General features: G+C 38.5%; 1 protein-coding gene across 10 annotated transcripts in view; it reads right to left on the bottom strand.

The window, feature by feature from the left end:
• Positions 1 to 27,027, bottom strand: part of LOC110833763 (uncharacterized) — a 76,826-nt gene that overhangs the window by 9,691 nt on the left and 40,108 nt on the right. For 6 of the 10 annotated variants that reach the window (XR_015537942.1, XM_087358983.1, XM_087358989.1 and 3 more), the window contains 7 exons: positions 15,663 to 15,719; positions 9,981 to 10,104; positions 8,918 to 9,043; positions 5,335 to 5,358; positions 3,450 to 3,485; positions 3,144 to 3,263; positions 899 to 1,042 (listed from right to left, as the gene is read on the bottom strand). Coding sequence is in view for 9 of the 10 variants with exons in the window: in XM_087358983.1 (XP_087215109.1) it covers positions 899 to 1,042; positions 3,144 to 3,263; positions 3,450 to 3,485; positions 5,335 to 5,358; positions 8,918 to 9,043; positions 9,981 to 10,104; positions 15,663 to 15,719 (631 nt within the window). In the remaining variant the exon portion in view is untranslated. Of the gene's footprint in view, positions 1 to 898; positions 1,043 to 3,143; positions 3,264 to 3,449; positions 3,486 to 5,334; positions 5,359 to 8,221; positions 8,703 to 8,917; positions 9,044 to 9,980; positions 10,105 to 15,662; positions 15,720 to 27,027 lie in introns of those variants that run through there. The other 4 variants (XM_087358988.1, XM_087358985.1, XM_087358984.1 and 1 more) reach the window with 3 other exon arrangements.

Raw genomic sequence — 27,027 nt, 5'->3', positions numbered from 1 at the left:
AAAACTGTACTAAGAGTGAAAAAACAGTTCTAGTTTCTTGAAAAATATATAAATGGAGAGGGTGACAGAATTAGCCAAAGATTATGGGGCCGATACTGAGTCATTGTGTCCATAAGATAATGAATGCTACCAGGCTCATCTTCTCATAATTCTTGCTGATGTATAAGACAACAAAATAGGACTGAGGAAAGAAATTAATGTTGAATACAGTGTTCTTGGGCATGGTCTTCTGTGAATCCAGCAATACTGTTTTAAACAATGGAGTTTTTTTCTCGATAAGAACTCGTGGTAAATGTTTTCCAACAAAGAAGAAATAAATACAGTTCCCACAAACACATTAAACTAAAGTTGTGCATAGAGACCTGCATGGATAATCTGCGAACTGGATAATTCACACATTGATAATCAAGTATCCAAATTTTTTAAAAAAAAATAATCTCTCAATATAACGACAATGCCAGATGAAAACAGAACCATCTCCTGGAACATGTATACAAACTACACTCCAGACGATGGACAATGTCAAACACAATACTGGAATAATGAAAAAACCACTGTCACACATCTTCAGAAAATCATCCTTCATGCCAGGGTTTGCCAAAAGGATTCCCACAGGCACCTTGGTGCCCTTGATATAGGTAGGGGTGTCCATAAGAATTTTAGAATATTCATAGTAAATTTCAAATTGTTAACCTATTAATTGTCTAATTACACTATTTGTCACACTCTCATGATATTTCGTGTTTGACCAGTTAGTGAAACAGATGTGAGAAAACGGTTATAATCAAATTACTTCATGTGGTGCCCGCAATAAATTATAAGCTCCTCATAGTTGCCCATCACCCAAGAAAGATTGGCAATCCCTACTAAATGCAGCTGTTTCAAAATGAAAACATACCCTCTCAGTCTGTGTAGTAGCATTGCAGGACTCTTTAGCAGCTGCATGTGTCACAGAATCAGAATTTGTGTACTTTGTCATCTGCAGCTGAAGAAGCTGTATTGTTCGTTCCTTCTCCTCCATCTGCTGCTGCAGGAACACCACCTGTAAGCCATTTTAATATCAGTGTCCTGCTGAGATTATTCAGCTTCGCAGTACATGAAAAATTAAAATAACTTGAAGATTTCTGTCTTCTGGGTTGTTCATCACCCTGATGACGGAGGCAGTATGACCTCAGAAATGTTGGTAAACATTGACCAGAGTACACAGCGCAACAACCCAGAAGACAGAAATCTTCATACTAAGAATCGCCCTGATGACAGAGGCAGTATGACCTCAGAAATGTTGGTAAACATCGACCAGACTACACAGCGCAACAACCCAGAAGACAGAAATCTTCATACTAAGAATCGCCCTGATGACGGAGGCAGTATGACCTCAGAAATGTTGGTAAACATCGACCAGACTACACAGCGCAACAACCCAGAAGACAGAAATCTTCATACTAAGAATCGCCCTGATGACGGAGGCAGTATGACCTCAGAAATGTTGGTAAACATCGACCAGACTACACAGCGCAACAACCCAGAAGACAGAAATCTTCATACTCACCGCTGTGAAAACTCCAAATCTTACTGAAAATAACTTATAGAACAGAAAGAAAACCTGTCAATTTGGGCTTAAGTCTCACAAAATACATGAAGTAACAAAATAATTTACGAACTTTATGGTAACAGAACCTTGGGGTTTAACATCACAAATACCAAAGGCCATCTTCACCATACACAATCTTGACACAGTATCTCCTTAAGATGAGTTTTAATGCAATTTATTGTCCCACCTTGTAAGTTTTCCACCTGAATAATGCAAACATTTAATGTTTTTCCCATTTCTTCTGCATAACCACCCCATAATATCTTCCTTGATTTAACCATTCCACTCGCTGCAAATCAAAACTTTATTACAATGTAATATTCTACTTTGCTCCTTACTTCATCTGTCTCACACTCACACTTTTTACTGAGCGTTATGTTTTAAAATATTTTGCAATTTATATTTTTATTTACGTTTCATACCTGTACGAATTCCATGTCATTAAATACAAACTATTTATTAATGCTACAGGGTTCTTTCAGATATAATTTGAGGCCTTATTATAATTATTAAGATGTTAAGCCTTCATAGCAACTGAACACAGTGAAGACTTCTCAGGCAATCAGCCATGTAAAAATGGTGTTACAATTCAACAGTCTTAAAACACTGGATTTTAACGCTTTCCTTACAAATCACCAACATCTACTAAAAATCATGGTCATTCCTGCTATATACTGAGGAGGCCTGGATTCATATTTTGGCCCTAACAGTCTATCTCATGGTTAATTTCATTTGATCAGACTGGAAATTTGAATGGTACGCTGTCAGTCAAAATGTAAACTGTTTTGCTACTCTTTCCAAACTGCAGAAGGTGGATTGCAGCATCTGTCAGAATTCTGAAGAGCATGATGACTCTACCATCAATCTATGTTGAGAGATACTGGTTATTATATGTATTATACAAGAATATTCTTTGACAAATACGGCAATTTGGTACCAAAAACTCTGTGGTGACCAAAACTCAAACACTTAAAATCGTTATAAAACAGCAATAGGGATAATGTCAATGACAGAGTACAAAGAGATGGAAATTCCTAATCTAGTCAATATTCTGGTAAAGACGTCATTCTCGTTCTGAAATCAAAATTCATATCCTATTAAAATCGTGGGTAATATAAATGATAAAGTAAAGCTGTCCTGCTACACACCATTAAGGCACTTTGGGAGATAGGAGATACAGCTTCTACTCTTTCTCGTCCTCTGCACTAGATGGGGGTGAGTGATCATGGCCTGGTTATGCTTTACCCCCAGGGAAAAGACACCCAGTACCCACTGGACAGGAGGCTGGTTTGGCCCCAGAGCTGGCCTCAATGCAGAGGCCAGAAGAAAAATCCTTTGCCTCTGTCAGGGATTGAACCCGTCATCCAATCCACAGGCAGAAACTAAATTGACTGATACACACAACCATGCAAAATATGTTTTCAAGAGTTCATGCATATCTTAGGAACATGTCTTTCTCTATCTTTTAATATTAACGTCTTATAAAAAACCATAGTAATCTTTTCACAGCCTGCAGCACTAGGTATGGCAGAAAGCAGCAAGATAGATCTACCTGCCGCCGAAGATCTGCCACTTCCTCTTGCGGTGAATGGCCAACACCTGACTCACTGCCATCTTCTGTGTCAGCACCAGCCATCACCTCGCTACTTGCCAAGGTGTAGAAGAGACCATTCTATACACATAAAACAAATTTAAGTTACCATGAGATAACAATTTCAGTCTAAAACATAACTGAGGCCTGCACACTGTGCTGTGAACTTAACTAAGTGTTACGTTTATTTTATTTCATAATCATGCTTCCAAGTACTATGCCTATTTGGGCTGTTATAGATATGAAATTTCTTTCTGCAAATCTTACCTTCAATGTTCCATCGAATGGGTTGAGAGTTTCTGCCTGAAATTAAAAAATAAGCCACTGTTATCATTACAGGAAGTAAAAGTAAAAGGAAAAGTAAAGCTGTTCCACTATACACCATGCAGGCACTTGGGGGGTGGGGAGAGGAAGTATTGTTCCTACTCATTCATAACCTCAGCACTAGATAGGGGTGAGTAGTCAATGTCAGAATCCGGGGACGCTTTACCCCTGGGAAAAACCCCAGTACCCATTATATGGGAGGCTGGGTGGGTCTCAGAGCTGATCTGGACGCAGAGACTAGAAGAAAAATCCTCTGCCCGTCAGGGATCAAACCCCCAGTCACTCTACTGACTGAGCTACTCCAGTTCATAATTACAGGAAGTATGAGACGAAAACCACTACCTGATATAATCAGACGACCCAGATTCATCAGTTGTTAAACTTCATACCATGCTTTTGTTCCTTATGTTAATAAATTAACATTTTTGTTAACTTGACACATAAGACTTCAACAAATAAAAACATATAAATGAACTACAAATTTTTTTTACCAATAATTTACCACACATTATGTGGAGTGACAAAATCAAAATATGCTGCAAAGACATGCACGTTTAACCATTATGTCAGTACCAAACCACATAAAACTGTATCTTTCTTGTCAAGCTATAATTTTCCTGCAATATTATTCCAAAATACTGGAAAGTACCTAGTCAAATTTCAATTATGTAATAAACAATAATAATATTGAGGAACTTAATATAAAACTAATGAAACAAGAAGTAAAGCAACATGCAATGCTGTTTTAAACAAATATTTTATCAAAACTTGTTATTTTATAATTCCTTCTTGACTGCACATGCCAACACAAAATGATATGTCAATAGTTATAAAAGTACAACGTTATTTGTAGGCACAATATAAAACATGGACAGTTCCATAAAACACTTGATTTCTTGACAGTGTAACTATTAGGAGATGTGCACAGGTCACTTGTGTTAAGGACTTGAATCCTCATGTACAAGCAGATGACGTGAACTGTACTTCTATGAATGTATCTATTATAGACACACATAACAAAGAAAAGAAGACTTACATAAATAATGCCTAGATATAATGCATCATGGGGTCTTCATTTATTAGTTATCTGTCAACTGTACTGCTTATGCAATTCTGAATTATAATTATATCAATGAGCAATGGTAGAAAGAATGTAATAAAAAGCTGTTGCAACATATTTCATTTCCCCGCATTACCTTCTTTGGTATAATTTAAATCAGATTCAAAACAAATAAGGAGAGAAAATAACAGCCCATAATATTATGTTAGAATGAACAAACAAACACTTGTATGAAACTGAATATTTTTGTATCAAAGAAATAGAGAAAAAGATTTAAAAAATCACAAAATTTTAAAAAATACCACAGCTTTTGAGTAATATATTACGACATAATTTAATTCAACCTAAGTTCATGACAAATTATTCATCTATTCATTTTTTATGGTAGTAAACCTTGCACTACAATCTGAAAATGAAATTTGGAATAGACAAATGACCAGATAAGTTATCCTTGGCAACGAAAGAAGGTACATTTACAAAACTTCAAGAATGAATCTTCAGAACTCAATGCATTTAGACTCCTATTAAAGTTCAAAACAAATGTCAATGCTCCAATGACCAAATCTGAGAAATTTGTTCAACTACTTTCAAGCACTAGGAGAACATGCAAATCACAATTTAATAAATGTGAAACGCGCACAGTCTTAGCAAATTTAACCATGCATGTGAGTCTATCCCACATACAGTTTTGTACCTCCTGAGGCACATTTCTATTATCTTCCATTGTTTTTCATTTTTCCATGCCAGAGACTTTAGGTTGCGCCTTACCCTCATCAAACCGTTCTCTTCATTCTGCCAAGGGAGGGAATGGCAGCATCACACCACAACAATCGAGCACACACCAAACAGGACAACAGAACAAAAACAAAACAAAAACATAAACATTCAATACATAATTATGATCCCATATGGCAGACAGTTTTACTTCATGTTGCCCTAACAAACATGTCTGATACTACCCAAGAACCTCAAGCATCTTTTCAGAACTCCAACAGAACAGCAGTCTGTGCCGCCAAAAATTTCTCATCATATAAATTTCATATTATCTTTTGTTTTTCCGTGACAGAAAAGGCCTGCATATTAATGTTTTCTTTTACTAGTCATTCATAAATTAACACAAACAAGGGACAGGCAGAAATGCAATATTTCATAACAGAATAGAACGCACCATACGTAAAATCTTGTCCTCAGAATATTCATTAGAACAAATGCTTCAACTCAGTGTGGGCAGTGCGCACAGCCGAAGCAAAGGTTGGATTGACACTAAAGGGCTAACAGCAGCATAATAAAATCAAAACATGACACTTCCAACTGCCTATGAGATCATAAGCACTATTTTGGCTCAGAAACTATCCACATCATTGTACAAACTACTTTTCTGCTCCACCAAAGGTTAATGCTATTTTTACGTTGATACATATTAATACACAAAAACTGCTGTATAGAAAATTTGCAGACAAGTTTACAACCTCATACTATTAACAAATTTCACATGTCGAATTACAACGGTAATGATCACTGCGGAAATTTTTTACATCCTAAGAAACGCTGTTGCTAACTAATATGTAGATGTTTCCTGAGCCAATGAAAAGTGTGCTAACACATACAGCATTACCTACACATAACAAAGTAACTGATAACACTGCAAATAGCTTGAGTCCACATATGAAATGACAGTAATAAGGTCGAACATAGGAAACAATATAAACGCAATAAATACAGACACACAAGAAGTGTTAGTAACGCAGTGCTTTAAAACAAACTATGAGCTACTCCATGGAGCAAAGTCCTTTTTGTGGAACTAATAGTACGCTCAGGTAGTCAAATTCTCCGCCACCCACCCCTTTTATAGGCCAAATGAATCTAGCACATACCCTCCAACCATATTTCCTCATGATCCATTTGAATGATATCCTCCCATATACGCCTCAATCTTCCAAATGGTCTCCTTTCATACCTTTTATCAAAATACTGTAAATATTTATCATTTATACCATGCCCTACCCATGTCACTGCTTAAAAATAAAAGACTTAGAGACTTGGAAAATAACAAAGAAAACATTGCTATTTGTACTAGTCTTAGACAATATGGGGTCCGCAGTGGCCGCACGGTCTGAGGCGTGGGCCTTGTGCCGCTTGGTCACTGGGACCGTGGGTTCAAATCCCACTCAAGCCATGGATGTTTGTCCGCGTTTTTCTCTGTTGTGCTGTCCTGTGTACAGGTAGAGGCCTTGCGATGGGCCGATCCCTCATCCAAGGTGTCCTACCGAATGTCTATAGGTCGAACGAACAAAAAGTTGGGACCAGCAGTGCTCAGGCACTTGAAGAATGGGTCGTTCCCAGTATCCCACTATATAGGTAAACATGTCTGACACGTTTCCTACACAAAATGGTCTAAAACAAGGAGATGATTTAACACCATTGCTCTTCAAAATTCATTTGGAATATGCAATTAGGAAGGCCTAAGAAAACCAAGTGGGACAGAAATTGAATGGGACACATCAGATTCAGGTCTATGGTGATGACGTAAATCTATTGGTGGATAACAGATATCAAAGAAAAATGCAGACACCATAATTGGCGCTTATAAGGAGGTTGGTCTAGAAGTAAACACAAAGAAAACCAAGAATATGTTGAAGTCTTGTCACCAGAATACAGGTCAAAATCGTAACATAAAGACAGCTAATGGGTAATTGATAATGAGGCAAAGTTCAGATATTTGGGAATGACAGAAACAAATGTAAATTTTATTCATGAGAAAATTAAGAGCTGATTAAATTAGAGTAACGTTTGCTATCATTCATTCAGAAACTTTTGTCTCCTTGTCAACTGTCTAAAAACATAAAGATTAAAATATACAGAACTATAGTTTTGCCTGTAGTTTTGTGTGAATGTGAAATGTCTCTGACACTAAGGGAGTAACGTAGACTCTGGGTGTTTGAGAACAGGGTGCTGAGGAGAATATTTGGATATAAGATGGATGGAGGCCGGAGAAAATTACATAATGAGGAACTTCGTAAGTTGCACTACTTGCCAAATATAATCAGACTGATCAAGTCAAGGAGAATGAGATGGGCAGGGAATGTAGCCCATATGAGAGATAGGAATGGATAAAGGGTTTCGGTGGGCAAAACAGAAGGAAAGAGACCACTATGAAGACCTACACATAGGTGGGAGAATAATATTAAAATCGATCTTAGAAAAACAGGGTGGGGTTGTATGGATTGGATTCATCTGGCTCAGGATTCGGAACAGTGGCGGGCTCTTGTAATCATGGTAATGAACCTTTGGGAATTTCTTTAGTGGATGAGCGACTGTTGGCTTCTCAGGAAGGACTTGGCTCCATGGAGTAAGTATTTACTGCAGAAGTATTTACTGCCTCCATCATCAGGCCTTGATGACAGAGGCAGTAAATACCTCTATAAAAACCTGAAATCTCACTATAAAGTGTAATGAAGAATTTTAATAACTTGGCCAAAAATTAAAATATAAATGAACCGATTGCATGCTGCGAGTAAAGTTGTCGTGAGGCAAAGTAACGTGAATGGCTGTAAGTACACTTGGCTTTATACAGTCAGAGGTTTGGGTATGAATCTTCCATTCTGAGGGTTCAGTTATTATCTATTTATATAAATAGAAATTACCAACACATCAATCAACTATTCTATAAAATATATTTACAAAACACAGTTTTACAATCTTATAATGGCTTACAATGGAGAAACATCGACACAGGCACAATAACCATGCTCAAAGCACAAAACTTCAACAGCATTGCAGTCATGTCAAATTTACATACATCAGATTCTTCAAACTAGACGGCAGTGTTACGCAGAACAAGAATGCATGCTCGTGGATCAGGAAATAAAAATTTAATTTCGCGGTAAGTAGAGACGATCATTCTTCAATGTGGAATAAGAAAAATGTTTGCAGTATTTGGTAATACACAGACATTTGGCTACAATTTAATGTTGCAGCAACTGCTAACAACATCTTCTTTTAGATAACTATTTTCCTGTGCTGGAGACACCTGATTACAACACCAATTACCCTACTCTGTCAGTATTTACAACAGTCAGAAAATACTTTACATTAAATGAGAGCACCCAACGTCTTAGGGAGACAGGTCACGATGGCTGCAAAGGAAACCCAAAGTTCACTGTTTATTTTGAACAAATGTCAAGGGTTGAGGGTTTAGGTAGGCAAGCAGAAACACTGCAAACAGATCCAGCTAAGTTACGAAAATTACATTTATTTATTTTTTATTTATTTTTTTTTTAAGAAGAAACAAACTGAAGTCCAAATTACAAAATTTGGCACACAACATTCAAACATGCATGGTGCTACATACCTCTTGTAAGACCCTCTTGAGCTTTAGAAGCATTGTCTTGATGTTCACTATGTCCTGGTACATGTACTGATAGGTGCCTCGATCTAACCTGAGGCTACCATCTTCCGTTTCTGAGCCTGGTGTCGCCTGTGAGGAAATCAGCGCATCCAGCATTTAAAATTCTGCATGCCAACCAATTCAGGGTCAGATTTCAGAGATCCTACATACAGTCTATGTAAAAGACATACAATTTTAGCCTCAGTGTAAGCGTACAGGAATGTACATTTCGTTAATCAGCGAGCACGTTTAACTAGTATTTATAAACCCTGGTGAAAAATATTGCAGTACAACTGAAACATTTCTTCAGTTACAACATTGGTGACAACGTAGTTAAATTTACATGAAACTAGGACTACTCGGAGCACAGCAAAAACTGACAAGTTTTAGAAATAACGTGTAATTATATCAGTCTGTACTGCAAATAAAACACAACTGTATAAGGAAATAATCCCTATTCACACTGAGAATCATATGAAACCCATAAATATCAAATAAATAATTACTCGTTGCTGAAGCAGGTGGGACATACATTTACCGTCACGATTTAAAGGATTAAGATATATTTTATATATTACATTCCCATCTACAAGTCTTTGAAGCGGTCTCTTCGACTCAGGTTCTTCAATAAAATTTTTGCAAGAAATCACGCTACACACAACATATACAAAAACCCATTTTAAACATTTTGAGTGGCATTTGTGGAAAATGGGCTGTAATATTAAACATTTTAGTTCAAAATTTTATGAAATGATGGAGGGTTAGCATTTGTTCTTGTAGTTGGTAGACTCTCACAACGCAACAGCAGAGAACACTAAACACATCTTAAAAATGTCTTACTGCTATATACTGGTATTTTGAGGCGCATCCAAATGTATAGTTAGAAAAATTCTCTTCCACACACTGTATGGGCTTCAGGAACAGCGTGATAAATGTGTATGCGGATTAAAATGTGTCAACATCTTCGTGAATATAAAAGAAAATATATGAAATGTACTTTTTCAGTTTATTTCTACTGCATACACACCTGCCTCGGTGGCCTCAATGGACTCCCTGTGACACGAGCTTTTGGGTCCAAGGAGCGAGGTGAATCAGGAGTACTGCCAGTTCGTGACCTCAATACTCTTGTGGCTGGCCGTCCACTCACCAACCTGCAACAAAGATCAAACACGACTTGCTAGACATAAGTTTAAATTGGTAAAGTGAGCTACGGAATAAAAACTTAAGTTTTAAAATTACGAGACGAACATAAAGTCCAAAGAAGTGGAATCATCATTCAACACAGTCTCGCTAAGCACTGTAACTAAATTTGATTTAATTTCGTTAAGTATCTTGCAAAAACTATTAAATGTACTTCATTACATGAATTCATAGATCATTCATGCTAATATGGATGTTGGTTCCTTCATTACAATTTCATTATTAAATTTATGTAACTAAATGCTGTCAATCATTTTGTGTCATCCCAGACATTTCTGGGGACTTGAAGCCAATAAACCTTTTCAAGTATACAAAGCCAGTCTCAAGCAGTATCTGTAACATCCAATCACTTTTCAGAAGACAGAATTTATTTTCACTAATAACATCTTTCAGTCTTGTGTATATTTATCAACATCTTATATAGTCATTGCATGACACCCATCAGCCAAGAAGAATTAAACTCCATTATATTCATAAACCAATCACCTGAAACAGTGAGATGTAACAAACAAGTTCCGTCAAGATTACGTAAAAATAAGTCACATTCTTAAACGATTATCTGACTTACAAATATTTTCAATGTATGTACCGTAGTTCATCCAGCAATATACGAAAAACCATGCTCAACATACATACTCCAGTTACAGTTTATCGTCTCCTGCTATCAGACGTAGGATACGTCACAAATACAACTTGGTATGTTTTTCATTATATTTTATATTTACAATCATATTAATATTTATTTATTTCCTATGTCAATTCCATACTCATTTGCATAATAACACTTGAAAATTAATTCCACAGATAATAAACGTCTGAATACAGACACCAGATCATTATGAAGACAGAAAATTCTACAAACATACTAAAAGATCAATAAATGCAATGCATCAAAATGTATAATAGTTTTTAAAATAATATAGATTGATAAACCTGAAGATGTCATAAAACATCGAAACATGTCGTCCAAAAACAAAAATAAAAGCGCTGAATAATGTAATGTCGTACTACGATAAAGGAGCGCCATAAATATAACATAATATACTTTATACTGTAAATGTTATAATATTTTAACAACATTATTTTAAATAAGTTTGTGTATAGACTGTAAAATAAATATATGTATTTGATTCAACACAAACATGACGCACTTAAGATACAAAGAAAAAGTTCACATGAACATGGTTCTGAAAAATCCTGCTTTCCCAGTTAAATCCTCAAAATTTTCGACGTGGCGTCATATTTTCACTGATTCCCTTCACCCCACCCTCGGAGTACCAACAGAGCGGAACGAAAAACTTCAATAGCAACTACCTGTGTCATTTATGATTACAGTTGTTTACAACGTATAAATTCCGCGTGTCGACCAATCAAATTTCAATTAGTCATTTTCCTGTTATCCAATGGCAACCGTAGAAATACGATGCCAACATTGTTCAACAGTGTAGCTGTATCGCTGTTGCAAATCAAATCTATTCTTACCAGATGTTTCGTGAAAATTAACTTACTTTCATTCATTCCACGAAATGGAAGACACGCAAATCTTTTGTGAGCGATCAAATTGCAACATTATGAAGGTCAGGCACCTCCAAAAGAAAAGTTTCCCGCAATAATTACTTCCAAACGGGGGTTAAATACCTGCTGCTACAGTTACGACGCTGCGTCGGAAATTTCGTAAAGGAAAACGGAGCTGTAACTCAGAAAAGACTTTCCGGACTCGTGTGGATAAACGTTTACATGTATTTCGGCAACGGGCTTGCAAAATATGCGCCATTAGCTTCGCCACGGATAAAGATCACTGTCTACTGGAATCTTGCGCCGTGTTTCAGAGGTGTCTCCATCATCCAGGGCAGTGGTATTCAACCTTTTTTGTTCTCGTACCCCCAGATATAATTTCTCTTCAACTTTGTACCCCCAAAGTTGTTGGTGTATAATTCAAGTTATACATAGTATATAATCTACATCTAAAATAAATTAAATAAATTACAGTACTGATTATTCAGTGTTTATCATAAAATAATATATATATTTTTTAATTTCACGTACCCCCTAAGATGTCTTCGCGTACCCCCAAAGTTGTTGGTGTATAATTCAAGTTATACATAGTATATAAGTAAATTAAATAAATTACATTACTGATTATTCAGTGTTTATCAAGAGGAATGCATACAGGGTTTTGGTGGGTAAACTACAAGGGAAGAGACCACTGGAGACGCAGGTGGAAGGATATTATTAAAATGGATCTTAGAGAAATAGGATAGGGTGGTATGGATTGGATTCATCTGGATCTGGATTCTTCCGTTTTATGAAACTATGTTTCATTAGCCAAATCACTAGATAAGTAATGAGTATAATCTGATGTGGAAGGTCCACAGTAAAGATGTGACGCCATTTTTAGTTCCCATTTTAAATTTAATGAACAAATTAAGGGGGATTAGAATGTGTCATCTTCATTCAAACATCACAACACACAATGACATCTTAAAGGTAAATTAACAGTAGACGTACGTAATAATCGTATTTCTACAGAGCCAATTCAAACAGATAACAATGATTTATTTCACTAAAATGGCATTCATTCTACAACAATTATAATTTAAAAAAAAGTTTCCAAATTTCAGTTTTCCAAGAACATCTTCCTAAAAAAACCAATGGGCAAAGTCCCATATATAATTATATTCCGCCTTCCAAGAATTCTTTCCTCACGTGTCTTCTAAACCGTCCAGAAACCCACTTCAACTGACCCACTATTTTTTCGTTTAACATTCATTTCCCTTCTGAAATGGATAAAACTAAAATGTATATCAAACAGCAACATTAAAATACCTAATTATTCTTTGTGAATGTTAGTGAATCCCCAGAAATATTTTTTGTACACTCAAAGGGCTCACAAACTGCAGTCAGGGTGCCACTGATCTAAAACCTACTTCTATATTCTGCATCATAAGCTGCATGGATCTCGTGTACAGCTTCTAACTACGAAAACTCTTCAACGGTCATTCCATCAATGCCAGACACCTAGACACGTAAAGTACAGTCAAAAATTCTTCAACTACGCACACAAACTGAATAAACCAACCACTTTTACACAATTATTGGCTATTTATTTGCCAAACATATATCATTTTCATGAAGTCGTCATCATATTCGGATCAATATACGATAAAGGAATACATTAAATTATAAAAACTCTACCCTGGTAAAAGGTTGTCAGTGGAACCACGGTTCAGGAGAATTTGACGTAAATTCGTCTATACGGAAAGGAAGTTTATTTATTGGTTTTATTCTAAATATTTCCTTTATACCCGCTTTACAATTGAGTAAAGTTTGATTAAGACATTGCTTATTTAACTTGAATTAGTTACGCTTAAAATGGGTCTGTGGTAGATGATGGTATTGTAAAGTAATGTAATGTAAGGTAATGTAATGTGGTAGCTGAATGTAATGTAATGAAATGTAAAGTAATGTAATGTGATGTAATGTGATGTAATGTAAAGTAATGTAAGGTATTATTTATTTATTTAGTGTTCTGTCTGACGACAGGTCCATATGAACAGGATCCTTCCATCCTTTTCTCGGACTGGGACCTGTTCATATACGTTCTTGGCAGATGATCCAGAAGTGGTTTGCCATTGCCTTCTTCTGTGTGAATGGGATGCCACGGAGAAACCGGGGAAGCCCCCGGAGGAAAACTCCGTGTTGCCTAGACCACGGCCTTGCCCAACACAAGTTATAAATTCGGGCACCGCCGGGAATCGAACCCGAGACCCCAGGATTACAAATGTAAGGTAATGTAATGTAACGTTTCCTAGGTAACAACAATGCCGAGTAAACACGACGTTTCCTAGGTAACCAGGTTACACTTTTTCGTTTCCCTTTTTCGTCGAATGACCCTTCAATATAGACGTATTTACGTCAAAAATGGTTGGTTTATTCAAATTTTGTGCTATAATACCACATGCAGACGATATGTTCAGAAATCCTGGCATGGTCGACAGATTAGTACATATTAAGTGAAATACAGATAAAACTCACTAAAAATAATAGACCATTTTGTGCATAAGAAGTATTAAACTGAGATTCTATCGCACAATAAATTTAAATTGTCCTCAACACAGAAAAACTGACACAGAGTAAGAATTCACGCAGCTAAAATATCACGTCAAACTCAAAAACACGTCTTTCAAATCAGAACATTGACACAGTATCACAGGTCAATTTTGTTGAAAACAGCTATTCTTACTGGCAATTATATTACTGGAACGTATTATTTTTGAAAATGAGAAGAAAATAAAAAAATTTTAGAACTCCAAATAAAATAAAGGTTTTTTGTTCCTCATTAAGAGAACGAGCATTTCTTAATTCCGATGATGCTTCTAAATTCTGCGTTATCAATACGGAAATAAATTACCTAACCCATCTTCACAAATCATACTAATCTGTTATTAAAATGGCAAAATTATTCATTATTTCCATCAATGAAGAATAATTTGAAACATCTCTATCTGATTAATACTTAATGAGATATACCCAAAAATGTATTTCGCCTTTAAGTAACCTACACGTTAAAGCAATCTGAAGGAAATACAATTATAGTTTTATGGCATCAAAATAAAACCTGTTAAAGGAATTGTAAATATATTTTTTAAACTTCCAATAAGTGCTGAAAATAAATTAAAAACAATACAATTTTCATCTAATAATCAAAATACAACATACGACTCAAAATACATCAGATTTCAAGTAAATTTCCCCAAAAATAAACCGATGATACTAATATAACAGAAGTCACGTAACAATTTTTATACGAATCTATCACTCAATGTTAACATACCTGCTTTGTATTCAGGACATCCCGGTTATACTAACTTTGGTTTTCATGGTTTCTCTCAAGGCAAAATATTGATATAGTACCTTAAAGTAGAATGTAACAGCTTCCTTCCATATCCTTTCCAATTCATCAATCATCCCTCACTTGGTTCTAAACAGTCCACACTACTGACAGCATCATTAAATAAACCACACATATATATATATAAGAATCCACAAAAAAATTCAAAAGATCTAGTCCTTCGTACACGTTTATAAGTTAATACAGCCAATCTGTTACAAAATTCGTAATTTTAAATTAGTTAAAAAATTCGCAGAAATATGACAGTTAAAATGTTACTCAGAACAGCTGAAACTGGGTGTCACACAAAAATTGCGTTATTTTAAAAATCAATAACAAAATCAAACAACTCAAGAGTTGTGTTGACCATAACAAAGTTTGTAAACAAAAAAGTTTCATTCAATTCGGAGTTTCATTAAAATCCCTTGAGCCTGTATTCCTGCAAATTCAGTCTCTTCCTTCCTTCCTTCCTTCATGCAGATTAAGTACTACCTTCTCGCCTATTTTCTATACTAACTATTTCTGTAACTAGAGGAATTATATTTCATGCCCTCGCAAGTAGCATGTCAGTTGACCAACATTCCGCATGCAACTGTCGTCTACTACTTCAAAATTTACCCGTCCACAGGAAGAGACGCCGATACCACAAAGTCCATCAACGTTTCGAGCGAAAATCTGAAGAAAAAAAAATTATTTTAAACAATCATAAATTTAACAAGTCATTTGTTTCACGAGACGCATTCATTACAACGTCCTCTTCCCTAAACATTTAACGACCAAGAGATCAACAGAGAAATCAATAAACGCAGCTAAAAGAGAGAGAGAGAGAGAAAGCGAAATCAACTGACGTCACAGGTTCGTGCGCATCTGTAAAATGTCTTGACATTCGGACTATGTTCGCGGCGAAAGAAGATTTTGACCTTTCTACACGTCCGCGTTATCTTGAAATGACAAGAGAACGTAGACCTAACCTTGACCTCTCGCACCGACCACGACTGCAAGATTTGACGAGGGTCGTCGGGGAACTGGGACCCGGCGATGAAGACGACGTCCCGGATTCCTCCGGATGGAGATCGCATCTCTTTCTCCTTGCACCGCTGCCGATTCCATCCAGAGACGAAGAGGGTTGTGTAGAAGTTGAAGACGATGCAGAAGGTTGGTGTGGCATCGGGAATTATCGAACCACTCGAGAGATTACAGTGTGACATAGCCAGATACTGCTGTAAAAATCCAGCTCTTTATGGTAACCATTTGCATGAACACACTTCACTGTTACCGATTTAGACACTACACTCACTCAACATTTTTAAAAAATGCAATAATGGATTCTTGAAGACTTACACAACTCAACCTGACATCACCATGACCCATCTCAACGACTGCACGATCTATTATTGCATGTCATCATCCCAGGAAAAGCAAATCCCTGATACTGAGTAAATAAACATCGAAATTTCAGAAAATCACACAAAGAATTACGTGATTTCATAACAATCTTAACATTACCGTAGGTTGATTGATCTCTAGTGTTTACACAATTACGTATTCTACTTTCCACTTCTGGTAAATTTGAAAACTGTACTTGATATTTCTGGGAATGAATAATCACGGCAAAAGCTCGTTATATCACGGTTACCTGCGATCTTAACTAACCAAACATCCAGTGACGTTCCCGTACTCGTAATCCAGACATCGCGAACCAGAGACGCACGAACCCCATCAAATGAGCGCATACTGCACTGTGTGAAAACGCTTCGACCTTTAGCCGACTGACTGCGCGCGCCATCAACACCACCACCCCCCTCCATCTGCTACCGGCTCAGCTCAATACCTTTGGAAGAGACGTTAAACCGGTATCACGTGCTCTACTGACGTCCTTTTACACTAAATAAAATCTCATCTTACTTCACAACAAGCTGGCCGATTGCAGGCCGACAATGTGTACATTTCGAAACACTAGCTGTTACGATACGGAAAAAAGAGTAACTAACAATTGGTTAAAAAAAAATAGAAACGCATCGCGAAATTCTCCTTATTAAAAGAGACAAGTGAAAACAGAGTTGCGTCACTGAAGCACAGTACTTTCCACTCAATGACATTACGAAATGCTGCATAGACACCTTACCAAAATAGTTTCGTATTCTGAAAAGTGGGCGATTCTTTTCAGTGATATGACAGAAATGTCCGCGCTGTCGCCATGATCGAATTACTCAGGTAAAACGTTGGTTGATAGTTCACAGGTTATTAACGACAGTATCAACTACTGATGTTAAGTAATATCGCGTGAAATGATAAGATTACATAAAATGCCGAGTATAATTCTCGTATGCAGTTATTTTTGTCTTCCCATACATAGTAAAGATAAAATACATTAAGTTCTTTATCCCTTTCAATTACATTTCAGTACGTTTACTTAACACAGCCAGATACAACAAAAATACTGTCAAAACTGATTACTACCTGTACGAGACATGTTTCAACTCGCTGCGGTCATCCTCACGGGCATAATTTATTTACTGTAATATAACTGCCGTTATATTCGTGCAGTTGGCGATATTAAATAAACGCACACAGAAGAGTTTCCTTCCGCCAGAACTGGGTCAACGCCCGCACCATGCAAAGATCTCAGCAAACAAAAGAATGTCCGAGAAAGTACAGTGGCACCCACCCACTTAGGTTCTCAAGCGTGGCCCCGGAGGGGTGAAGCAAACGCATCCGAATTCTTAAATCGGTACGATGAATCACGTTTGTAAAAAGTGCACGAAACCAACGCTTTATACAGAGCCCAACATCGGATTTCGATTAAATCCTGTATCGATCTAATGAGGACCGCCCGTTTCACATTCAGACCACAAAAACTAATGAAAATGACAGTCTTGTGGCATCTTGCACCGTGTAGTCTGACAGATATAATCGGCGTAGTAGTTTTTGGCCGGTGGAATTTTCAAGGGGAAGGCTAGGAGCGAGTCTCTTTCGCGATAGAATAATGCTGACAGCGCCGAGGAGCTTATCGGACTGAACGCACAAACAAAAGAAATACGCCGACCGTACCACGTCAAGAACACAGACTAGGCCCGTCCGCCAGCTTCTCCACCGGCCAAAAACTACTTCGCCGACTATACCGACCGACGTTTCAGAATACCTTACTGCCTCCATCATCAGTGCTCATCGAAATCTTCAGGTATTTAAAATAAATACTGGTCGATGTTTTGCAGAGCAGATTACTAATTTATGTAATCTTTATTCGCGTGCCTGGTCTTGTTCCAGTAGAAGCATTGCTGAAGACGACCTTACAACACATGTACTGCTATAATGGGGAGCCAGAGGCCTTCAGGCAGGGTCTGCACAGACAAAATAGTAATTTGCCTTTCCTTTACTAATGTTAGCACTGGGTTACAGTAGTTTGTTCCGTGAAGCGTCAGTAAGTGGGACAATTACCGGTAACACTTCAATTTAATTTAGTTCTCCTGTCTCCCACAGTTCTGTTGAGTCACTCATGTACTGTGGGGCAACTCTGAAAGGGACGGTCACGAAATAAATCTTAAAATAAAGTCTCTGATAACAACAAAATCCATCACTGAATATTAATCTAAAGTTCGTCACTTCAACGTATTACAACACCAACTTCTCGACGCTGCATAGTCTGAATTACTGAAAAAGTGTCTTTAAATAAACTGTAAATGAATAAACACGTATATCCTTACTGGCTATATTAATATTATCTTGCCAACTACTTCCCAGTAATCAAAAATGGTATTTTACCAACAAAATACGCAAATTTCTGTACATTACGATTGTTCCCTCCACCCAAACTTAAATCCCAGCCCATCGTGATCTTCATTTCACAACCTTAAGAGCAGTAGAGGAACTATAAATCATAAACCTCCTCGTTATCCAAATTCCTCCCTCCATTCATAGTTAGTTAATTTCCGTACAAATAGTTCCTTAGCATTGTTTTCGAATACTTATAATTTATGTTCTTCTGTAGAGTAAAATAAATATGAGTTCGTAGTAAATTATTTTTCAACTTTAAACAAAGCCTCTAGTTTAAACAGTTCTAAATTAAAGGTATTTCTGTACTCAGAAGCAAAATCAATTACAGCATTCAGTCCAAAAAATCCACCACGAATACAAAAATACAGGGTGATTCTAAAAGGACTTTACAACTTTTAAGTGTATACAAATTTAATCAGAAAGCTTACAGAATCGGTTGAGGTGTCATTTTGCAGCAAAACAAATCAAGTTTGACTCACGTTGTGCTGTAGTACCGAATTCCGTCACCGCGAGCGCAAGCGGCAGTGCATTTCAAAATGGCTACTTTCACAGGTGCGGAGTGCGCTCGCTGTGTGCTGTGGTTTGAAGAAACGAAATCTGCGACAATGGTTCAACAAAATTTTCGCACCCAGTATGGCAAGGATCCTCCCAGTAGACCTACAATTTACTCTTGGCACAAGAATTTTTTTGAGACTGGTTGTTCTGTTCGCCATGACAAATCTGCAGGTCGCCCGCGTGTTTCTAGTGCTGTTGTGGGACGAGTGAGGGAGAGCTTTGTCCGTAGTCTAGCGAAATCAATGCCTGCCAATCTCACTGAGCTCAAAGCTCGAATCACCGCCGCAGTTGAAGAAGTGACACCGGATATGCTGGATCGTGTTTGGAAAGAAATTTATTTCAGGTGGGATGTCTGCAGTATCACCAATAGCAATCACATCGAAGCAAAATGACTGTTTGAGGTAAAACTTGATTTGTTTTGCTACAAAATGACACCTCAACCGATTCTGTAAGCCTTCTGAATAAATTTCTATACACTTTCAAAGTTTTAAAGTCCTTTTAGAATCACCCTGTATTATGTTCAAGGTTTCGATAATATTTCTCACTACTGGCGACTTACCTACGACCGGCAGTCGACAACACAGTCATCAGATCGGCTTGTTTAGTTACAAGGTCAACAATCTTAGGCCGTTCTGCGACTATCATACACATTAATGGTAAAATATTAAATTAGTATCAATAAAGATATTTAACGGAATCGTCATATTTTACAAAGACAATGACAGATTCTATTACTACATAGGCCTATATCCTTTACTACAGGCTCATGAGCATACTAGTGATTACATTTTATTACTGAAATTAGTTTACATAAAATATTAATTAGTAACGAAACCCCATTTACCCTAAAGATAAACACAAAGAAGGCAAACAACGGACTAAAATTGGGCACTAAGTAATTTACCATAAGAATTAACCTCACGACTCACGGTTTAAGAACCAGACGTCAAAAGAAACTGCAATGACAGGCAAAAAGTAACCCTTTCATTGTTTCACTCTCATTACTTCGTAGCACCGAACCGTGTAGAAATGAACGCCGTGATATTTCAACCAGAGAGAGAAACCTGGCACAGTAGCCGGGACGAAATCGAGCGTTCCGCGTCCGTTATAAGCAACAGATAATGAGATCAGCTGAGTGGGAAGGGTAACAGGTAAGGAAGCACGTGCTGTCCAACGAGAAACATTATTTCTCGCTCACTGTAATCCTGGGATCTCGGGTTCGATTCCCGACGGTGCCCGAATTTATAACTTGTGTTGGGCAAGGCCGTGGTCTAGGCAACACGGAGTTTTCCTCCGGGGGCTTCCCCGGTTTCTCCGTGGCTTCCCAACAATTACTCCATTCACACACAGAAGAAGGCAATGGCAAACCACTTCTGGATCATCTGCCAAGAACGTATATGAACAGGTCCCAGTCCGAGAAAAGGATGGAAGGATCCTGTTCATATGGACCTGTCGTCAGACAGAACACTAAATAAATAATAATAGTACATGTACTTGTTCTGTAGACAAACTATTGACGTATGCATAACTCACGGTTTATACTCGACTACTACTACGCGTTTAGCGAGTTACCCTTCTCCCAACCAGGCCGAAGTCTGGAACTAGACCACTTTAGAAGGAGGCAGGTTAGCTTGACGGCGAGTATGATTCTGAAGACGCCCATCGAATTCCGGCCGGCGATCGGCTGTACTAACGGTTTTCGTGGTTTTCCGCAAGTCTCTCCGGTCTACTTACACATATAAGCAAAGCCAGTGAAACTATGGTCAGTGATGGTAGAACGGGTACTCTCCCCTCGCCGTAGAAACGCTTCGTAATGTTTCGGGACGATCATTTGAACTTCCGGATCAGACAATAGGTTCAACGAACAAACTCTCTCTTCACGAATGGAAAAAGTTCAAAGGAAACTTCTCAGTGAGACATTCAACAGTCTTACCGATAAACACGCCACGGTGGTCTAGCGGTTAGAACGCTGGCCTTGTAATCCTGGGGTCTCGGGTTCGATTCCCGGCGGTGCCCGAATTTATAACTTGTGTTGGGCAAGGCCGTGGTCTAGGCAACACGGAGTTTTCCTCCGGGGGCTTCCCCGGTTTCTCCGTGGCACCCCAACAATTACTCCATTCACACACAGAAGAAGGCAATGGCAAACCACTTCTGGATCATCTGCCAAGAACGTATATGAACAGGTCCCAGTCCGAGAAAAGGATGGAAGGATCCTGTTCATATGGACCTGTCGTCAGACAGAACACTAAATAATAATAAGATGAGGTGGTCTAGCGGTTAGAACGCTGGCCTTGTAATCCTGAGGTCTCGGGTTCGATTCCCGGCGGTGCCCGAATTTATAACTTGTGTTGGGCAAGGCCGTGGTCTAGACAACACGGAGTTTTCCTCCGGGGGCTTCCCCGGTTTGTCCGTGGCATCCCAACAATTACTCCATTCACACACAGAAGAAGGCAATGGCAAACCACTTCTGGATCACCTGCCAAGAACGTATATGAACAGGTCCCAGTCCGAGAAAAGGATGGAAGGATCCTGTTCATATGGACCTGTCGTCAGACAGAACACTAAATAAATAATAATAACTGGTAAACAATGGTTTCGTGTTCTCTGGATTAAAATTCGTATCTTTTGTTACATTTCTATTCTCCCTTTAAACGGCGAAAAGTCTACATTAATAACAAGAATGAGATAAAAAATAATTATTTTATCTTACGAAACCAATCTGACATAGAAGACAAACTAAGAGCCTAATGGAAAAAATTACAACAAAAATCTAAGAGCGTACAGAAGTCAGCTCTTTTATTGTACCCAAACCACAAGCATTTTTTCCAAATGGGTCATTCGCAATTTTTTGATTTCGTGTCCACTTCCATCTATTTCCCCATCTAGGCGGAAATATACGAGGCAGTGAATCGATTTTAAGACGCAACCCCAATTTCAGAAAAGATGCTATGAAAAACGAGACGTCGTTCATAGAACGCGCTGACAGCTACCACGTGGGTTTAAAACGTATCGTATTGGAAAACATTTGAAAATTAATTATTCCTCGTTATTTATATTTTGCACACATTGAGCCTTTTGACGTGAAAGCGTCTTTAAAATCGATGCCGGGTGTGGGGAGGCAATCGCGCCCAAATGAGTGACAGTTTCTGTCGAAGTAATTTGAAACTTCAATAACTCGGCTACAAATAGACATAGCGCCGCCATCTTAGTCTCGTTTTAAAGAGAAAGGATGAAAGTTTGTGCCACTACCGCTCCGACATTCGTGGCGGCCGGACGTCGCGAACTGCGCACGCGCAAAATGAACCCACGATTTTCGACTTTCCGGATTCGACACGTGTCCATAAACTGGATCATATCTCAGAGACTAATTATCCGATCCGAGTGAACCAGGTGTTGTTTTGAAGAGGAGCGTATATGTTACAACTCATCCTGGTCTCCAAGTGTGTATCTCAAAAACTCAAAAAGATACGAGGCTGTGAATTTGAAAAAGTTTGAAAATTTCCCGAATTTCTTAAAATGTCGCGATATATGAGGGCAAAGTAAAACCAGAATTACAAAATTCGGGCACGAATGCGTAGAGCACAAAATTCCAAAGAGAATGACACCGAAAACGCCGGGCCCGGACCCAAAACCAACGCGCAGTACTGCCGCGAATATAGGCAACGTAAAGTTTGTTTAATTTCAATATACTATACACGATTGACGTTTTCACGAAAATAACTGCGGCAGTGTCCGACACTGCCTATCAATTTTTTTTAATGCTAATTTCTACTTAAACATCATATAAGACACGAGTTATATATAACCGATCACGCTGGTTTCTGTGAATGTATTTTTTTGTGTGCGCGCGCACCTTACAGCCCCACACATGCAAATAAGTTTTTATACGTCGCAGCCAAAATCTATTTCACCATATTAGGACACACAACTGCCTCGAAGCAAAGGGCTGCAGATAAAAACTACTTAAAAGAGTTCGTGGAAAATATTTTAGCTTCAACAGGTTTAATGTACGGGGCATGGAAATTTTCATACTTAAATCTTTCATAAAACCAAGATCATAAATATGGGCCCTATAGAAAAAGGAGTTAAAAGTTTAAAATAAGTTACTGATTTTAATTACGCACGCGTACGCACTTGAATGCACCAAGTACAACATTTAACAAATTGATATTGACTAAAATTAAATACACCCACAGCTTTTAGCAAAAGGCCATTCTCCGATCAAATCTAATTTAAATATGAGAAAGGACAGACAAGGTCTCAGCCTTATGCGTTCACTTGCATGAAGAAGACACCTGTCAACACCTCGAAACAATACCGGAGGGGTATTGACGCGAGGTAGACTTGTCGGTAGACACCAACGTTTCGGAGAAACATAGTTCCCATCTTAAGGGCTGAAATGGCATCGCCAATTAAGCCCTGAAGACGGACACAGTATGTTAACCCGAAACGTTGGCCATCTACCGACAAATCTTCACGGCATCAAAACCCCGATGATAATCTTCCTCATCGCCGTGAAAACATGAATTCAATATACGGTACCAGATACATTTTCAAAAATTATAATTCCGAAGGGGTCCTCAGTGGCCGCGCGGTCTGAGGCGTGGGCCTTGGGCCGCTTGGTCGCTGGGACCGTGGGTTCGAATCCCACTCAAGCCATGGATGTTCTTCTGTGTTGTGCTGTCCTGTGTACAGGTAGAGGCCTTGCGACGGGCCGATCCCTCATCCAAGGAGTCCTACCGAATGTCTACAGATCAAAGCCAACGAAAAAGTTGGGACCCGCAGTGCTCAGGCACTTGAAGAACGGGTCGTTCCCAGTATCCCAGTATAATTCCGAAGACGTTTTCAGACGTAAAAATATATTCTTCTGAATGTATGCAATAGTTTTTTGTTTTGTTTTTAGTGTTCTGTCTGACGACAGGTCCATATGAACAGGATCCTTCCATCCTTTTCTCGGACTGGGACCTGTTCTTATACGTTCTTGGCAGATGATCCAGAAGTGGTTTGCCATTGCCTTCTTCTGTGTGTGAATGGAGTAATTGATGGGATGCCACGGAGAAACCGGGGAAGCCCCCGGAGGAAAACTCCGTGTTGCCTAAACCATGGCCTTGCCCAACACAAGTTATAAATTCGGGCACCGCCGGGAATCGAACCCGAGACCCCAGGATTACAAGGCCAGCGTTCTAACCGCTAGACCACCGTGGCACACGATTTTATCTTCCAAATAAAATAACAGTAGTACTCTTTCCCTGACAAGTTTCTTAACACTCTGCTATTGAGTTAATCCGAAACAGAAAACATGAAGACGATACGAGAGTACGTCGACAAAGTACAAGCAGACACGCTAAACAGAAATTTCCAAAACCTAATTTCTTTACAAGTGCAATACCTAGTGGGCCAGAAACCAGGTTTAGGCATTAAGTCACTTCAGCACTGGATATTATTAAATGCATAAAAACAGTGAAATTCCAAATGACATGCGAAACTGGATAAAGGACTGGATGCCAGTTGTACGATGTTGCGCCGTGTACTCTGGTAGAAGTTTACCGACGTCTGAGAGCCATCGCCCTGATGATGGAGGCAGTAAGGACCTCTGAAACGTCGGTAAACTTCTACCAGACTACATGGCGCGACAACCCAGAAGACAGAAGTCTTCAGACTCATGGCTGTTAAAACCTCAAATCCTACTGACGTCAAGAAGTTAGAACAACAGAACATTACACGGCACAGACAACAGAAGACAGTTAAAATCTAAGCAAGTGCATCTGTGGAACAAAGAAACAGCGTTCCACGGTTCACTTCCCGGGCCAAACGTTACGTGCGGAACAGTCGAGCCAGACCAAGAAAACGGGGCACACTAAGGACAAACACGTAACAAACTCTTTAACCTTTTGCAAAATACAACGCTCTACCGGTGAAGCTTCCAATTAACAACAGCCTCCTTATACGCGGTTCAGAGTTCGAAACTAGAAACAAAGACGATTTTAGGTTTTCACGGCGGTGAGACTGGGTTGTCGCTGTCTTGTGGATTTCAATAGTTCGCCGAACTTTCAGATGTCCTTGCTGCCTCCATCTCTCATCACCCTGACGATGGAGGCAGCAACGATATCTTAAACATCTCAAAACTTGTATCAGACTATAAGGCGTTACAACCCAGAACACAGCAATCCATGATATCACGGGCTCGAATCCCGTTCGGGGTCAGATACCTGTCCGCGTTTCTTGCTTGAATTACTTAAACTATTAACGTGGCTGATCGGAGATCGATTCCATGCACGGATGTCGGTGCTGTCTAAACTACGGATTTAGGATCCTATTATTATTTGTATCATTCGAAAACGTGTTCCCCTAGATTAGAACACGTCTGACGTCTGTACACGACCCGGCTCTACCCGAAAATCAATGTCGCTGTTATTGATAACACTGATGTTGCGCACGACCGCCATCATATCGACTCAGTTGAAAATCTCTCAATGCGGGTGTGTGATAAATAGCAATATGACGAACGATGAACCGGGCGATAAAACCAACATGCTGGAAACATGCACAAAGAATTTGGCAACGATCGTCCCAAGAAAATTACAATAGTAATAATCAGATATTTCCTTCAGCAGCTGTTCAATTAGTCCCTTCTTATGGAATCCCAAGGTTCATCACCGCGTTCAAAAAACGCTATCAAATCCTACGTAGAAGATTGCTTTGTATGTCCCTTTATTTAATTAATTATTCTTGTCCGTCTATTCACAATTTAAAATTTAAAATTAAGATAATTAAAATATCATGTGATGTTCCTTATCGAAACATTCGATTTACAGTTAGAACATCTTATACACCTGAAGATGGTTCATTTAAGAACCGAAACATGTCGTAAGAAAAAGATGTTCTAACTGTAAATCGAATGTTTCGATAAGGAACATCACATGATATTTTAATTATCTTAATTTTAAATTTTAAATTGTGAATAGACGGACAAGAATAATTAATTAAATATATATCTTCACAATATGACGCAACTATACCAACTTTGTATGTCCCGTCCATATTATTCTTCATTTAACTACAAACTGTGAAACTCATAATGTTCTTGTGTCCCCTAAAACATTTCTTGTGTGACCACATCTTAACCAACGCTGGTGTTTGTTTCGCTTGTTGCGTTACGGTAAACTGAATCTTTCATAAAGGAAGACAATTTATCTCAAAACCAAGGCAAACCGGCAACTTGGTCATCGCTGGAAAACCTCATTCGCCTAAACACGGCCAGGAAACATCCACTTACAAGGGCAACAAGCTCCATAAATCTACAATCTAACACAGCGGTCTGTCCTCTTACTTGAAAGAACTCTCCGGATTTCTTTCCTTCTACGATGAAATGCTCGGAATCGAAGTCCAGCTGTGCAGAAGAGAGTCGCGTATTATGACATTTTCAGAGGCACTGCGGTGTGATTGCCCCAGAAACACATCCACAGGCCAAAGCGATATCACATTCCTCCCTCTCTTCACGTAGTAAATAACAAGTACCGGTTGTGGACAAACTTCACGGCGAAAACTTTCCTTTTAATCAGAGATTTTAAACCCGCATTCCGCGTTCATTTAAAACACTATATCACACTACATGACGAAGAAATGGTCAAACCTAAGTTATATATTTAATCGG

The sequence above is a fragment of the Zootermopsis nevadensis genome, unplaced genomic scaffold, assembly GCF_977971745.1.
Source record: "Zootermopsis nevadensis isolate Lab colony 2312 unplaced genomic scaffold, Znev_1.0 Znev_ptg000030l, whole genome shotgun sequence".
NCBI lineage: Eukaryota > Metazoa > Arthropoda > Insecta > Blattodea > Termopsidae > Zootermopsis > Zootermopsis nevadensis.
The sequence above is the reverse complement of the archived record's forward strand: the minus strand, read 5'-3'. Positions and strand labels throughout refer to the sequence as shown.